This window comes from Trachinotus anak, unplaced genomic scaffold (genome assembly GCF_046630095.1).
Source record: "Trachinotus anak isolate AG129_WGS33_773 ecotype Australia unplaced genomic scaffold, CSIRO_AGI_Tana_v1 ptg000034l, whole genome shotgun sequence".
NCBI classification, from domain to species: domain Eukaryota; kingdom Metazoa; phylum Chordata; class Actinopteri; order Carangiformes; family Carangidae; genus Trachinotus; species Trachinotus anak.
Window position 1 is genome coordinate 7,225,106 of NW_027273885.1, and position 17,125 is coordinate 7,242,230.

At 41.9% G+C, this 17,125-nt stretch overlaps 2 protein-coding genes across 8 annotated transcripts in view; one reads left to right on the plus strand and one right to left on the minus strand.

The window, feature by feature from the left end:
- Window positions 1-17,125, minus strand: part of LOC139614355 (apolipoprotein A-I-like) — a 385,012-nt gene that overhangs the window by 48,053 nt on the left and 319,834 nt on the right. Inside the window, exon 1 of one of the 5 annotated variants that reach the window (XM_071471513.1) lies at window positions 1,138-1,141. The exons of the other annotated variants lie outside the window; for them this stretch is intronic. The gene's annotated coding sequence lies outside the window, so the exon portion shown is untranslated. Of the gene's footprint in view, window positions 1-1,137; window positions 1,142-17,125 lie in introns of those variants that run through there. 5 annotated transcript variants of the gene reach the window in all.
- The window catches only part of sik3 (SIK family kinase 3), a 33,012-nt gene that overhangs the window by 6,909 nt on the left and 8,978 nt on the right, over window positions 1-17,125 (plus strand). The window contains exons 2-18 of one of the 3 annotated variants that reach the window (XM_071471496.1): window positions 3,543-3,659; window positions 4,314-4,377; window positions 5,117-5,278; window positions 5,484-5,608; window positions 5,839-5,962; window positions 6,662-6,780; window positions 7,123-7,233; window positions 7,335-7,469; window positions 9,007-9,087; window positions 9,654-9,763; window positions 10,683-10,839; window positions 10,959-11,108; window positions 11,220-11,293; window positions 12,268-12,402; window positions 13,653-13,794; window positions 16,473-16,592; window positions 17,018-17,076. In XM_071471496.1, the coding sequence (XP_071327597.1) occupies window positions 3,543-3,659; window positions 4,314-4,377; window positions 5,117-5,278; window positions 5,484-5,608; window positions 5,839-5,962; window positions 6,662-6,780; window positions 7,123-7,233; window positions 7,335-7,469; window positions 9,007-9,087; window positions 9,654-9,763; window positions 10,683-10,839; window positions 10,959-11,108; window positions 11,220-11,293; window positions 12,268-12,402; window positions 13,653-13,794; window positions 16,473-16,592; window positions 17,018-17,076 (1,985 nt within the window). The remainder of the gene's footprint in view (window positions 1-3,542; window positions 3,660-4,313; window positions 4,378-5,116; window positions 5,279-5,483; window positions 5,609-5,838; window positions 5,963-6,661; window positions 6,781-7,122; window positions 7,234-7,334; window positions 7,470-9,006; window positions 9,088-9,653; window positions 9,764-10,682; window positions 10,840-10,958; window positions 11,109-11,219; window positions 11,294-12,267; window positions 12,403-13,652; window positions 13,795-16,472; window positions 16,593-17,017; window positions 17,077-17,125) is intronic. The other 2 variants (XM_071471497.1, XM_071471499.1) reach the window with 2 other exon arrangements.

Consider the following 17,125-nt stretch of genomic DNA (forward strand, 5'->3'; position numbering starts at 1 on the left):
GTCAATATGAGCCATTGCATGTAGAAAATGTAGGAAAAAATTATTTAAATGATTTTATCCTAACACCGCAACATGACAAAAAAAGGAAGGGGTCTGAATACTTCCTCATTGCACTGTTAATGTTCATGCAGAAGGACATTTGCCTCTTCTTAAAGGGTTGCTGTGTCATTAGCATCTAATGAGCTCCCAGTAATCTCAGTCTTACTGACCTTTATATGGTAGTGGCACTGTCGTATGCTTCAATTAAAGCAGGCAATCCCCTGAAATGTTTTGCGACGTGTAATGAGTGATTGTTTGTTAGGTCTGCTGGAGTTGGTGTGTGTGTTGTGTAATGTACAGTAAATGGTCCAGACGCCTCTGCTGGGCACCAGCTGCACTGGCATGGTGCTATGTTGAGGTCACAGTCTTGTGATCGGAGGGGCTATGTGACACTTCATCTCATTACAGCCGGCCTCTCAGGTGTGTGTGTGTGTGTGTGTCTGTGTCTGTGTGTGTGTGTCTGTGTGTGTGTGTCTGTGTGTGTGTGTCTGTGTGTGTGTCTGTGTGTCTGTGTGTCCAGATCTTTTGACAGAAAATTCTACAGTCATGGAGGCTCGTGCAAAGCAGATTGAACGTCCTGAGGCTGTTAAGATACTCACACTCAGTCGCAACACATTCACTATACCTTGGCTACTGCTAAAGCTGGAGGCCCAACCTTTGAGATGGACACTGGTCACAAGGTTGTGCAGCATACCAACTAGCGTTGCTACTGGGCTAGCCAGGTCTGTGCCTGTTGCAAGTTAACTCCTAGCTGCCCTAGTTGTGCCATTGTGCCCATCTCATCATCTAGTTATTGAGCAATCTCCCTGGCACAAGGTTTTATATTCAGACACACACCGAGCCTCTGTACAATTAGAGTATGTAGCCCTGTATCCTGATTTTCAGAGGGACTCTGTGTCCTCAAAATGAGCAAAATGTGTATGTGTCGATGTTGGCATATGTTTGAGTGTGGGAGTGTGTGTGTATGTGATCCAGATGTCCTATTGTTACCCTCCAGAAGACGCAGAGGGAAATGATTACATCAACGAAATTGGATGACTGCCAATGCCAAGAATAGATTCCTTGAGCTTAAAATACCTCACGTACACTTAAACATACATGACTAGGATTGTTTATATGCCTCCGCGCTGGCGACAGCTGTTGTCATGAATGTGATATCTCAGCAACGTCTGGAGGGAATTCTTTCAAATTTGGCATACATGTTCACTTCGAATCAAGGATGAACTGATTAGATTTTTGTGCTCAAACATCAAGGTTGCTGTGACCTTTTGTTGACGCAGTCGGTCAACAAAAAGTCAACTTCACTGTGGCATCATAATGTTTTACAAAACTTTATTTGGCCTTTATTCAGCGTTGTAACTCAGGAACAAAAGGGGAGATTGTGAACATATTCACATTTGGCCGGATACTGAATAGGTGACACCAATCTTGGGTGCCAACCTTGAGACTTGGGCAATTGTGTTGTTCTGTTATGCCTGGTTGAAGATTTGTATGTGATGTATGTTTTTGAATTTGTAGCTTCTTTGCATCCATATTTGAACCAAAGTGGACACATATCGTCTACTGTGACAATGACAGTAGACGATGTGTGTGTGTCAATTAAAGTAATTATTAATATTTTATTAATGTACAACAGCTTTTATTTAATGCATCAAAGAGGTTAAGGCAGCCCCCCCTCATCCGATTAACACCTGAATGTTGTGAACAAGCAAGCTTGTATGTAGGTATTGACAGAAGAAACTGGCATATAACCACTTGACTACACTCTATAAACCAATTTGACCTGGTTTAATTTTGCTTAAGTGTCAGTTGTAAATTAAAATTTTTGATTAATTGACAGGGAAATTTGTCATTTCAGGAATATCCCTAGAGCGCATGCGAGGAATGTGTGAATAAAAGGAAAGCTTAATAAAGCCAAGTCAAATCAATTTTATTTTGTACAGTATATCCCCATATCACAAATCAAAAAACATAATACCTTATATAAAATTCCTTTACCACATACTGTGTATTTTTAGTCTAGACAGACATTGATGTGGGTTTTTTTTTTTTTTTTTTTTTTTTTTTTAGATAATACTTAACAATGCTTTTTTTGCTGATGTTCAGTGTTTATAGTGTCTTACATTGTCTTCTGACACCTTATGCTTTCACGCTAAAGTTCAGTTTTTTATCTTTTTCACACACATGAATGTCAACATACAGGGAAATTAAATGTTCCTTGTGGACCACAGTGCAATGTAGGACAGACAAAACTTCAGGCAAACTTCAGAAACTGAACAACACCAGGCAGTTTTAAGAGAAAGAGAGCACTTTTACATCTTAATAATGAAGAAACACATAGGATGCATCATTACCTTTTTAAATGAAGAACTCATCCACAAAAATGCTTAATTTGATTATCAAACAAACTATTCAAAACCACAACTTTAGTCATCTGACAGTATTTAAAGGAGACATGAACTCTACCAATACACATGTTTTCCAAAACTGAATGGAAACTATCAACACACTGATCTGGATTAATGCCACTGATAAATGTGGCTCTGTGCTCTCAGGAGCCCCCTCTTTGCTGTCCCACACTTCCCCTTCCTGTCTGCAACAGGAAGTCAGCCTTGTCGGGCTTCAGATGGACTCATCTTCATGTCTGTTATCAGGAAAAGTGGAGCTCAGGATGGCACTCGGGTCTGTCTGTGTGTTTGTTGATGCAGGACACATGCTTTTCATTTTTTCTCACAGACTGTACTCACTCATCTATTTTTGGCAGGAGCTGTGTTTTGGGGCAGTCCCATTAGCTTTGCTTGATTAAGTCATTAAAGTCATCTACCCATTCCTAAGTGGCAGAGCAAAGCTCCTGTCACACACCATCACTGTCCACACTGCCAGAGCCATTGTTCAGGGCTCAGCAGTTACGCAAGAGTCATTCCCGCAGTGGAAGGTCATGGTGTAGGTCAGGTTCCCCAAACAAGCTGGAATCCAAAGAAAGCACAATGTTTGGCAGTCAGTCAATTGACTGTTCTTCTCAAGAAGTGCAATCAATCACGTGTCTTATTATAGTATCTTATTGTTGTTATCTTTCTGGTCAATTTATCGATTTATCTATTTATCTTTTTGTTAATGGGTTTACTATGCCAGTTCGTGTTAGATTGAGTATGTCTTCTCCTGTCTCCTTCTTTACCTGTTATATTCACTTTGCTCTACTATGATTATTGTGTCATCACAGCAGTATTTCAGGGGCATTGGGGCCATGCCCTGGAATTGTTGCCTATAATTTAATATCATTAATGTGAATGTAACTCAAGAGCGTGTAAAAGTATTGCATGGTTTAAGATTAATTCTTTCTTGTTCTGTCTCCTGACTCTCCTTTCACTTCTTTCTGTCTTCAATGCCTCCTCCTTCCCTCACTGTTTCCTTCTTAATCTTGCCCTCTCTCTTCACCACTTCACCCTTCCTCCTCATTCATCCTCATCGCTCCCTCCATCCCTTTCTTGTCTCTCCGTCTCCAGGTGGCTATAAAAATAGTGGATAAGACCCAGCTGGACGATGAGAACCTGAAAAAGATCTTCAGAGAGGTGCAAATCATGAAGTTGCTGAAGCACCCCCACATCATCCGCCTCTACCAGGTACATACTCACCCACAAAGCCAACAAGGTACTCTGTTCAGGTCTTACACATGAGACTGGTGGCCCAATAGGAAAAGAACGAATAAAATATATGTTGGTTTTGCAGGATGGGATGTTACCTGCTGTTGTTTTTTGTTCTGATTTTAAGTTACTATTGTAGTTCTTGACCTGGGAACATTCTTTTCCATATTCACTGCTGTAGAACTGGGGGGCTGCCCAGTGCAGCCCTCTCACTAAGAACTTAGCTTTGGTGAGACTCAGTGGCAGAGGTTGAGGAAAGAAAGAGTTTCCTGTTTGTTTTCCTCAGCCAGACTTTTCCAGCTGTGTGGGGACACCAAACCAGCCTTCCACAAGCCAAATTGTCCAGCATCTTGTCTGAAACACATCCCAGTATTTTAAACACAATCCAATCTAATTTGCCACTTAATCACAGGAATATATTATCATTAGACTTTTAATTTTGAAGTTTAATCCTTAAAGATACATATATTAAACACTACACTGACAGCTTTCTGTTCTATATAAATCCTGCTGTTTCTATGCCAAACAATGCTTACTCATTCTGTTGTGTAACAGGTGAACCGCCCAACACTAGATGTTGGTCTGTCTGATGATCTGTAGGTCCTGGTTGTTATCATTTGTTTATGTCTTTAGGTGATGGAGACGGAGAGGATGATCTATCTGGTCACGGAGTACGCCAGCGGTGGAGAGATATTCGGTAAGGGATGTGCTTGTTGTGGATTCCCTTTTTTGTTACTGCCTCTGTGTTTGTTTGTTTTTTGTGTTTCTGGTTCCTTTTGAGTTTTGATTGGTGTCAAAATATGCAAAATTCAATAAAAACTTTCTTCAAAACATTTAAAGCCACTCGTCTTTAAAATGTCTTGAAATGTTGCTAAATAAATAATCTAAATACAATCAGAATTTTGGTTGTAAGAGATTTTTTTTTTTCCCTCCACCTTGATTGACAAAAATTATAGGAGTGTTATGATGTAATTAGAACCCCTGCCATGAAAAATCCCCAGTTAAGGTTAGGTTTAGGCATGAAGATTCAGGATTGGTTAGGGTTAAACCAATGCCAAATGCACACAGCAATGCTTTTCATAGTAGAGATGTTTATTACAGCACAACAAAGGGACTGGGCTCACTGGCCAATCACAATACGTAATTGTTATTTGCGGTATATATTTTTCACAGATTTATTTTTCATATATGGTATGTAAAAATACTCTATTACCCCCACCATCTGTGTTTAGGTGTCCCTCTCTGAAGCTTCACTTAATGTATATTCAACTAGTCAGTCTGCTGGGAAAGCTGGCTATCAATATAACAAAACCAGCAGAAGAGCCAGTGTACTGAACACAGTGGACATACTGCGCTTGAGCACCATAAATCTCGAAACTGTTCTTTGTGTGTGTGTGTGTGTGTGTGTGTGTGTGCATGCATGTGCGTGCTTGTAGACCACCTGGTGGCTCATGGGCGTATGGCAGAAAAGGACGCCAGAAAGAAGTTCAAGCAGATTGTGGCAGCGGTCCATTTCTGTCACTGTCGTAACATCGTCCACCGTGACTTGAAGGCGGAGAATCTGCTCCTGGACCACAACCTCAACATCAAAATTGCAGGTTTGTGTGTGTGTGTGTGTGTGTGTTTGCGCTTAAGAGTGTATGGGTGAGTAACTTAATTTAGTGTGTTTGGGCAGTCTTGGTGAGAGGGTGCAGGCAAGTGTCAACATGTGCTTTTGGAGCTTTTTTCCTCATTTGATTGAATTAACTCATTTACACTGTTGAGGAAAGTGATGAGATTGAATAAAGTTCTCCCCCCTGTCAGATTTTGGCTTCAGTAACCTGTTTTCTCGAGGCCAGTTGTTGAAGACATGGTGTGGCAGCCCTCCCTATGCTGCACCGGAACTCTTTGAGGGCAAGGAGTATGACGGACCGAAAGTAGATATATGGGTGAGTGGACTTTAAGGTGTTCATTAGGTCTTGCTTAACAACAATACAGGTTGTAGCTCACTGGTTTGAACTTCCCAGAAAGAAAGAAGAAAACTGAATGAGCCCAGAAAAGCTCATTGTTTTAAAATATAGTCCCCAACTCTGGATGAATTTCTAATTAAAATAATTATTTGTTGAACGCTGTCTACAAACCATGTACTCATAGTTTGTCTCTGCTGTCTTTTCTACAGAGCTTAGGTGTGGTGTTATATGTGTTGGTGTGCGGCGCCTTGCCTTTCGATGGCAGCACTCTACAAAATTTGCGGGCACGTGTCCTCAGTGGCAAGTTCCGTATCCCCTTCTTCATGTCCACAGGTAAGACTTCTGTCAACACTGATTGCCTCAGTCCAGTGTCTGACCACCCTCTCCTCCAGCCTAAACCCTCTCTAGCTTTGTTTGCATCTAAGGGTCAAGCAATTTCGGAAGAACACTCGACCAAAAATAGATTTCTTTGGTATTAAACACTCTATTAAACAGTAGCTTTTGACAGTGGCTTAAGTTAGTGGATTCCCACAGTGGCACAATATTACACTGGAAAAAAGAATTTAAACATTAATTAAAATCACTCCTGCAAAACTGGAAAAAAAGAAAGAAAGAGTTCATGCAATTGACTGAACAAGCAGATTCGCAGTAAAGTGGGTAAAAAAAATAAAATAAAATTGTGAATCGTGATTAGTTGCAACAACTGTTCTCTATACTCGGTACTGTTCTCTGCTACCAGTCAGCATTTGAGTCTACAAAAGGTGAGCATCTGATTAAAAGAAATGTCATGTCAATGTCATAACAAAATGCAGACTAGGTACAGTATGTTTTCATTATTTTTTGACCTTTTGAACATAAAAAACTGCGAACATAATGAAGAGAACTATATAAAAATAGTGTTTTTCACACTAATTAAACAGGTAAGCACCATTGCTTGTAATTTTTACGGTGTCTTTGCAAGTATTCTTTCATTTACTATATACCTTATGTATTGTGTTAAAAGTAGTGTTATATTTTTGTGTGTTCCTGCAGACTGTGAGTACTTGATCAGACACATGTTAGTTCTGGAGCCAAGCAGAAGGTTGACCATGGAGCAGATCTGCAAGAATAAGTGGATGAGACAAGGAGACCCAGACCCAGACTTTGACCGGGTAAGACCCACCTAGAAGTATTGAATAGTAGATATCTTCGGGGATGTAATTCTTCACCTGCCTCATTTTCCTCTTCAGTGTTGGATAACTGTATTATTTACATGCTGCCCATGGTATATTCCTTTGTTACTGTTGGTAGAATTTGATGATAGCGACCACTTGTCAGCTTGAGTGTGCAAAGATGACTTTTGAGCAGTTAAAGCAAAAATTAAATAGAAATTCACTCAAATAACGGTAGAGAAAGATGAGAAGATTGGTACCACCAATCAGACAGCCGCCAGTTAGCTCTGGAAGACTGGAAACGGGGGATACATCTGACTCCCCATTTCTTCTCCTTTCCAGTTGATAGCGGAGTGTGAGCAGGTGAAGACGGAGAGAGACACAGAGCTCATCAACGAGCAGGTGCTGATAGCCATGTCTGAGATGGGCCTGGACCGAGAGCGCACACTTCAGGTGGGACACAAAAACACAGCAGACTTTAGTCGATTTATTTAAGCTCTGTCTTCTGTCAGTCAGCTCAACAACTTATTTTCCTCCTCTTTTTTCCACTCAAGTCCTTACAAACAGATGCATATGATCACTACAGTGCCATCTACAGTCTACTGGCTGACCGCCTCAAGAAACACAAGACCCTGCGTGTTGCCCAGCCTACGCCGCGCTCCATTAGCTATCCCCTTAATGCTGTACAGGTGAGTCATTGTTCATTGCTATTGTCATTATATGACAGAGGCTGGTGTGTCAATTTTGACACATTTTGATTGTAATGTGGAGAGTTTGGTTTGTTCTGTGACAAGTTTTAATAACCGTAAACACAGTTTCTAGAGCCAGTGGGTCACAGCATTGTCTTAACACTACGTGTAGTTTACTGATGACTTGTGTATCTGTATTTACTGACAATAAATTTTTCTGTACAAGTCAATTCTTTGTGGCTCAGAGGTGGGTGATATACTGGTTCTGTCACTGTCACTAGTGTCACGTTCTGCCATGACGTGGATTTTGCAATACCGTGATTATTATCACTGTGATAAATATACACAAGTGCCAGAGATCCACTTCCCACAACAGCTGAAGATCTCTATTACACCTCCAGTTTACATACAGGCAATAGGCTCATTTAACTTAATGCAACACTGCGCAGCGCGGACTTAACACGGTGCATGCTGGACAATGGTTAGAAATTTTCGTCGGCGGTGCAGAATGTCACCATGTCTTAAAATATTAAAACTTGCGGGAGCAAGGCAGCTGCAGTTTTCTGAGTCAGGCGTTACAGTTTCTCTCCTCCAGCTGGGAATCACCCCTGTGAAGACAGAACTTTGCCCTAATAGGCTTAAGGCTTCACTGACGGGCATGACAGCTGGTGCGGCGTTATTCTGTGGTTATCTCTTCCAACTGTTATGTATTTTATTTGACCTCCTCTTTCTGGTAGCTTGTTTTGTTCATATGGGCACCTACACTATAGTTTTAGTTTCCAGCTGCACTGCACCATATAGTATATTAAACAACTTGAAGTTTTGTTTGTCTGCCTTTTTTTTGTCAATTGTATTTTACAGTTTCTCTCTAAATACCAATAATGTGTGTAGGATAATAAGTACTATTTTTCAACTCCGTTTGAACTACTTTTTTATTTTCCAAATTGTGTAATCTAGAGACCAGGATTTGGCGTCAGAGTTTTGTTCAGGACTCATTTTGAGTAACTTTCTTCATGTGGGTTAAGATGTAAAAGGTGAAGTCAGCAAGATGGAAATTCTTGTGTGTAATGTAATTCCCAGTCTGGCTGGTATATTTGTGGTCTGTCAGATCACAAATGACAAGGCACCTTTATTTCAGTGTAAAAAAAAGGTCATGTGGTCCACCCCTGTTGAGGATCTAACATCATGTATTGATTGTGAGAGAACAGTGAATTTGTTGAGTGCCCCTATGGACGGATTTCTTCACTCTTTATGTATTAAAGAAGCATTGGGCTTTTTCTTTGATGGTCTCCACTGAAGAGTTTAGTGTTTCACATGACTGTCTTATCAGTCCAACCTACAGTAGTCATCATGTTTGTCCACTGAATGGAATTGATTGGCTTTAACCCTCATCTGCCAATCCCACTGCACTAAGAAGATTGTTAGAAAATAAGTGCTGTCCTCACATGACCTGTTTGACCTGTGTGTGTGTGTGTGTGTGTGTGTGTGCGTGCGTGCTCGTGTGTGTGTGTGTGTGTGTTTGTGTTTGTGCGCCCAGCAGACAGATCCACAGGGTAATCCTGTTAGCATGACCGTTCCCCATGTCCAACTCATCAACCCAGAGAACCAGATTGTTGAGGTGAGTCAACGCTGGCGTCCCCGTGGTTGCACCACCCTTGACAGTGTGTGTAGCCAGCTGTGAGCATGCCTGATAAGCAAGCTAGGATCATTCAGATCAGTTTGTTCATCAAGTTGAAATCCCAACCCTGGCTTTAACATCAACTGCTTTTAACATTTCTTTGCAACACAAGTCAGTCAATAGAGCAACATTCGCTCTTCATACATTTGATGATTTGCATAGTAGTAGCTACTGGGTGTCTGCCTATTATTTACAGTGTACTAGTACAGTTTACTACTGTTAGTATAATCCAGAATTCATCTCACAGACCGTGCCCAGATGCACAGAGTCACACATGGATGTACACACACAGAGCCTTGAAGCTGACTCACAAATGCTTTGAAACACAAGAATGTGTCAGATCACTGCATTGCAGCAGGGATTTTAATAGAAGACCTGTATTTTGCATGTGTATTAGAAATGAAATACTCTTAAAAATGTATACTCTCTTTAGATACATTGCCTGCAACACATACTTCCAAAGTCCATTACTAATGACCATATATGTGTGTGTATTTGTTGTTTAGCCGGATGGCAGCATGGCACTGGACAGTGATGAAGGAGAGGAGCCATCTCCTGAGGCTATGGCTCGCTACCTTTCAATGAGGCGGCACACTGTGGGGGTACCAGACCAAAGGTAACACAGAAATACCCAACTCTCCAATCTATAGTGATTTCTGTTGTTGCTACAGTATTAAAAAAGTAATACTTTTACTCTGTAACTGTCAGCTATCCAGTTTGTAAAATCAGGTGACAGTCAGGTCTTTGTCCTGTGTGTAAAAAAAAAAAAAAAAAAAAAAAAAAAAGTCGTCACCTAAGTACTTTTCTTTGGCTGGACCGCAACAGGGGGTCAGCCAGTGAACACAAATGTGACTGACTGACTGATGTTATGCCACTGGTCAGCTGAATGCCGCGTGACTGAGTGATAAGGTTACACCGCTGGTCGTTGGTCTTTCAAAATAATTTGGCGTGAACGAGCGGTGTTGCCAACTTAAAACGCCTTTGTCGCTAAATAAACCAAGATTGCTGGCCACTTTAGCGACTCTTTCCCAAAAAAGCACATAGCAACACAGGCATACTCTCTGTGCTGATGTGAGTGATCATTGTACAAGTAATTATAGCTGAAATCACAGCACAGACAATGTCATGGTTCTAAAAATCAGGATTTTAGCAGTGCAGAGCAGCAGCTTGACACTGGTGTGGAAGTGAGTGTCGGTTAACAGGTATTCTTAATGGGCTGCGTTTCAGTGACTATTTCATAGTTGTTCCCTTGTCTGACAACAGAAACAGAAAATCATGTCAATAAGAACAACTTCAGTGGGAATTCATCTGTATTAAAATATGTATATATATGTGGCACAGAGTAGGAGAGAAGCAAACTGATAAAGGGCTGAAAACAGCTTACACTAAGTTTGTTGATACGGGGACAGTGGAGGGTTTTCTAAGGTGCATTTAAATCTATCCCAAGTAAGGCATTATCTAATGGTTACTAAAGGTTCTAGCATATAACCAAAACAATTGTCTGCTTCCTGTCATTCTGTCTCCTCCCACCACAGGACAGAGATGCAGGAAGACCTCCAGAAACTGCCACCAGGTTTCCCACGCGGTGCAGTGCCCCAGCCTCCTTTCCCCCCACTGGCCCCCACTATGGGCCAAATGCACACACTCATGCCCACACAGAGCCTGCAGCCCACACAGCAGCTGGAGTACAAGGTACAGTGAGTTGGTTTAGACAGGGGGAGGGGTCTTTCAATTGGCATTAGTAGGGTATAAATTTCAGCTTTATTGATTTTCCTCTCCAATTTGACAACTTGTGTCTGCTGATCCTCCAGGAGCAGTCGTTGCTGCAGCCACCTACTCTGCAACTGCTCAACGGCATGGGGCCTCTGGGTCGAAGAGCTTCCGACGGCGGGGCTAACATTCAACTACATGCTCAGCTCCTCAAGAGGCCACGGGGGCCCTCACCACTTGTTGCCAGCCCAGTGAGTATAGATGTTACTCCAGAAGATCTGAATTTTGGCCTAAGTGCAATTTGTTTCTCCCAACATTTAAAATGTGGGAGTGCTGATCAGTAAACTCTTTGCCTCTCTCAGCACCCTATCCCTGCAGTAGCTCCGGTGGATGAGGAGGGTTCAGACGGAGAGCCAGACCAAGAGGCGGTACAGAGGTAACCCACGGTGACGGTTTTTGGTGATGGGATACACTATACAGAGGTGCTGCCTAAACTGGATCTTCTGGAAGGCCCCTAGCCTGTGCCTGTAGGTCAATGGGTTCTCTATGAGTGTTGCGTTAAGGATTTAGCTTCTCTGAGTACACATCTGCATCATGACTTTCTATGTAAACAAACCTTTTACAGGCCGTAAATACATCAGGCCAGTATCATGCAGAACATACTCAGAATTTTTTTACCAAATGCATCGTCTGCAGATTTTAGAGTGGCAGAGATGTGGAAAAAAAACAAATAAAAACAAACAAAAAACAAATAGAATAAACACCAGAACCAGAGGGAATTTAGAGGCTTCCAAAATAAGGTTAGGGGTTCCCAGCTGGTCCTCTTCAGACAGCAGCCTCTGTAAACTTCGCTGGTGTCCTGGGTTGCTGGGAGTGAGTGCCTTGAGGCTGCTCTGCTTTTTCCCACGGGAGGTGGCCACTCTGCTGTGGTGCTTATCCCATCTCTCCTCCTTTCTCCATCGCGCAAGTGCCTTCTGCCACAATTCCAAACTGAATCTGCCACCAAATCCAGCCCTCCTATCTCTCAAACTCTTTGGCCAAGACCTTCTTTATCTCTCTCATTTCAGCAAGTGCAAAATTATCCTCCCGACTTTCTCACTCTTTCTCACACAGCTTTGCTAACTCTGAAGCTTGCAAAATCAGTGATGATAAATGGCAGCCAGTCCAGTCCTTAAATTGGAAGCTGGGGGCTGTGGGATACCCATAAGCTTTTTAACATCCATCTGTGGTGTAATTTTACTTTGTTTTTCTGATTGGCTAAGATGATATGAATGATGGCACCCATTGGCAGAGGTGGGAAGGGGTGGGCCTTCCCCCCCGTCTCCATTAGCCAATGAGGACAGAGAGCTGACCAGCGCTGCTTCCTGTCTCCCACCCTCACCCCCGTCCTCCCCCCTCCCTGCGGCCCAGGTACCTGGCGAACCGCTCCAAGCGGCACACGACGCACGCGCTCATGAGCACATCGCATGGCGAGCCCTCGGCAGAGTCACAGCGGCCCCAGGGCCCCCGCCAGAGGGCGGGCTGGGCCCCCGACACACACACCCGGTGAGGGGAGACGCCCGCTCCGAGCTGTATACGCACAAACACACACAAACACACAGACCCACACATTACATGAGGGGCGTACCAAGCATAACCCTCTGTCTCTCTCCCTCACACACATCTGATCTCACACACACACATTGCTGTACTTGGTGAAGGTTGTGCACCTTCCAAAGAAGGAGGGTATTTTTGGTCAATAGTGGCATCGGAGGCGGAGGGTGTGGCACAGGGCAGACATCCCTCCACATCAGTAAACCGTGTTTCAAAATAACTCTTTCTTCCCCACAAACCTGGAAAGAGCAGGGGTGTGACAGGTTCATGCCAAAGATTTAGCAGACCCCTCAAAGCTAAATTATTATATGTGTATTTTGTCTCCAGTAGTGGCCATATTTTTTGGTGTTTTTGTGTTGTCCACGTTGTAATTCCAGCTGTTGTCCCCCCGTTAGTATCATGTCCCTCTGACTTCAGTTGACTTTTTCTTCAAGCTCAACTCTTTTTATTTAGATGCAGTGGTAGGCAGGACCTCTTATCTCAAATAGGGCATGAGAAGAGTAAATTTGTGCCAGTTGTTAAATAAAGCATGCTCTTTTGAGGTAGAATTGATGTGTAAAGTTAGAACCATATCCTTGTTCCTGGAGTACTTTTTTGAGACTGTGTTTTCAGGTGACCCATTTTTTTGAAGAAAAATTCTTGTTGAAAATGACAGCTGTCATCTATCCATCTTGTCCAGTAATTTAGTTTTCCATGAAGCAAGTGCCAACAAGTAGTGTTTATGTGCCCTTTAATGACCAGTGAAAACTCATTTATCTTCAAAGCACTGCACAGAGTCTAAGTAAGTTGAGGAAAGAGCTTATCTGTAGAAAAAATCCTCAAGAAGAATTCCTTAGATGAACTTCCATTTACAATGGTATGTATTTGATGTAACTTCTCTTAAACTGATCATTATTTTGTCATGATTGACAGCATAAATGAAATTGTTTGGACAATGATGGATTCATTTGTCATATGAGTTGTCTGAATTTTGAGGTCCGAATGTTTTCTACACGTTCAGTGTTTCACTGTCAGATACTTAAACTTGTAATATTTTGTGTAAGTTTGAAGAGCTCATGCTTGTTATGTATTTATATCTCATGTGTGTTTCACTGTGTCTGTTTTATGTCCTATTGTGTCTTCGTGTGCGTGCGTGCGTGTGTGTGTGCGTGCGTATTTGTGTACACGTGTTTGTGTCTGCTCCTTGTGGTGCCCTTTCTCAGATCCAGCTATAAGGACTGTAACACCCTTCATCTCCCCATGGAGCGCTTCTCACCTGTTAGACGGTTCTCTGATGGCGCCGCCACCATCCAGGCCTTCAAGGCTCAACTAGAGAATAGCAGCCTCATTAAGCAACTCAAGCAGGTACATCACTCTACTCAATATCAAGACATACCAGGGGGAAAAATAAACAAGTAGCCGATGGTAATGAAATAGGAAAAAATGAATTTATCCTTATTAATTAATTGGCCAATGTTCCTGACTCATGTTATGCTCGTGTTAGATGTATTTGGCATGTGTTTATGCCTGCATATCTTTAGATGTAGACAATCTTGCATTGAAATAAAGTTCCCATTTTTAGAAATCATTCTATGAGATTTTAATACTATAACAGCAATAAACACATAATTTCTTGCTTGCTTAGCTTTATGAAAAGATATAGAGTTCCTCTTTCTTCAGTGTCTGTAGGAGAAAATAAAGCATTGTTTCTTTGGAAGGTAGGGTTATTGATTAATACCAGTGACTCAACAATTACCTCACCAGGTGTTGAGAATTCAGAAGTTCCTCTCTCAACTGCACTCTGCTTCTCTCTAACCCCTCTGCCTTTTCAGCTGCTCACAGAAGTATGACTTCTAAACAGTGATGCAACACATTTGGCACTGAAGGCAAAAAGTGCAGAAGTGGTTATACACTGCAGCTATTCTGATGCAATTTTGACTCTCTTGGGGATACAAACTAGGATCCCCAGCACTGCAAATCTGTGCTGTATGAGAGGATTTAAACTCTGTAATGCAGCAGATAGTTTAATAGCAGTTAGTTGCTTAAGGTGGACCAGTGTGATAAGACCCCCATTGGTTGACTGTTGCATTCTGCCTGATCATGCTCGATCATGCTCATCTCGTCTGGTCTCTGCAGTGCAGAGCAGAAGCGGACAAGCCACAATAAAAAGCTAATCAAGAAAAACCTGAATAGGACCAGTGAGCTTGCCATGGTTAAATTTCATCCTTGTCCATTCTGATTTATTTGAGGTTTTCAAATAATCCGATCACCAAGAGATGCCCTGGATTCATTTTGCTGGCGCACTTTTGGATTAAAAGGAGAAAAAATAGACATTTTATTCTAGCCACACAGACAGCAGATTCAGCAAAGCAGGGATTTTTTTTCTGTGTTTGACAGTCTGAGCATTGTTACTAAAATGCTGTTAAAATTTAGACTGTAGACCTGATGCAGAGTGAAGAGAATTTCTCAAGGTGGGGTCAAACATGGTCTTTCACATGAGAAAACGTCTAGATGCTTCTTTAGACATCACATCATTCGCAGTGACACTGCAATGAGATTACCTCACTCAGTAAGAGGCGTAGGTAGGGAGAGAGATAATCATCATGTTCACAATGGGTGCCTTATCTTAGGCATGCACTGACATGCTGGGATTATCTTAACGCTCAAGTGTTAAGAGGGTTAACAAGGCTGGAGGAGGGGTTAACATACATGACCTACACCCAGGTTAAGACCCCTGAAAAAATGGGAAGAAACTGGGGTTAAATGAGCACCGGGACGATTATATGACCTTTAGAGTATATGATATGTGATGTAGTTGGTCACACAAGCTGGCAAGTCTGTTGTTTTCATAAATCTGGACTTCACAGAGTGCTTAGAGACAGTACTTTTCCAAATCTCACTTGCATGTAGCAGGAAACTGGTTCATACTTAAATTCTGTGAAAAGATGTGCTTTTAGCATTTGCAGGAGAATTAGTTGCGTTAACTCAATGTGATCAGTATCATTAGCCAAAGCATTAGCTTCACTGTATGTGCGCACCTGGGTTGTTCATGCCGTTCCAGCACCATTAGGCTAACAATCAGCCACGTGATGATGCATGGTGTTAAGGTAAGTAGCTGAAAGTGTTGCCTCTGAACACACTAAACATCATGAACTAATTATACATAGTAGAATGGTTAGTGGCGAGATTTGCTGCAGCAGGAACTACTAGCAAGATGGGGATTGCTTTCAAATCCTGTAAACAATAGTATGCAAAGGTTACATAATAGCACTTACTGCTGATGAATTGATGACTTATTGATGGTTGATAGATTATTTTATGTTGAGAAATCAGCTGGAAGATAAGAATTATAAATTCAATTTTGAAACCCAGTGGATTTTTATTATTTTATTAAGATGAACTGATTAGATTTTGGTGGTCAAAGGTCAAAGTTCACGGTCACTGTGATGTCACAAAACATAGTTTTGGCCTCTTGAATGTGATATCTCAAGACCTTGAGGGAATTTGTTCAAATTTGGCACAGACATTCATTTGGACTCAAGGATGCACTGATCAGGATTTACTGGTCAAGGTCACTGTGGCCTCACATAACTGGCCATAACTGAATTCATATTATACAGTTTAATTCAAATGTCAGTCTCAAAGGATTAAGTGAGGTGATGATGTTTTACGTCCAAATAGTTAAAGGCCAACTTCACTGTGTTATCATAATGTTTGCAGAAACACTTCTTCTATTATTTAATGCTGTAACTCAGGAAGGGGCGATTGTGACCATATTTCCTGCAACTTGGCTGGTTATTGGAGGCATAAAACTGCGGGGCAGCAATTCTAGTTTTTTCATCAGCTGTCCCTGATGAAGTTAGAAAAACTCAGCAGCCACTGTTTGATCACTTTTTTTTATAGTGTGGGATGCTTTTCTGGATCTAACTTATTGCCCTCCAGTTTTTGTCATTTTTTAGGTAATTGAAATGACTTCCTCTGTTGGCAATTAAATTTGAAATATTCAGTATTTGCACACATGTCCACATCTGTGTTCCCAATAGGAGTGTGAGCAGCTCCAGAAAATGTATGCTGCCCCGCAGGATGAGCGACTCCTGGAGCACACCCAGCAGCAGCATGTCCTCTACCAGCAAGAGCAACAAATCCTCCACCAGCAAATCCAGGTGTCATAACAAGACCAAAGTACACTCGACAAAGAAAGCATCATGATGCTTGCAACACTTGATGCAGGAGAGGTTAAGCTGTGATGCTTGGCCTTTTAAAGCATTGTGATCATCATTGTATCACGAAAGCTTACAGCAAGTCATACGTTACCATATTATTCATGTATTATTTTAAACTCTGCTGGAATCTGTAAAGCACAGATATAAGCTTCATAGAAAGTGCTGTTGATTTGGTTTACCTGAGGCTTTGATATCCTGCATTGTGGCCTCATTTGTCTCCCCAGCTTGAGTCCTTTATTGGAGACACACACTCTTAATGTTTCAGCTTGCATCATCTGACGCCGTCAGCCTAACAGAGTCATTACCACATTTACATCATGTTCTATTGAAGCTTGGAGTAAAATTTAATCTTTCTTTACCTGCAGGGTCTGTCTTTAGGCCATGGAGAGAGCCAGCCTAGTCACCTAACCCACCAGCTCCAGAGGTGAACACACACACGCACGCATGCACATATTACTCATCAGCTATTGAAC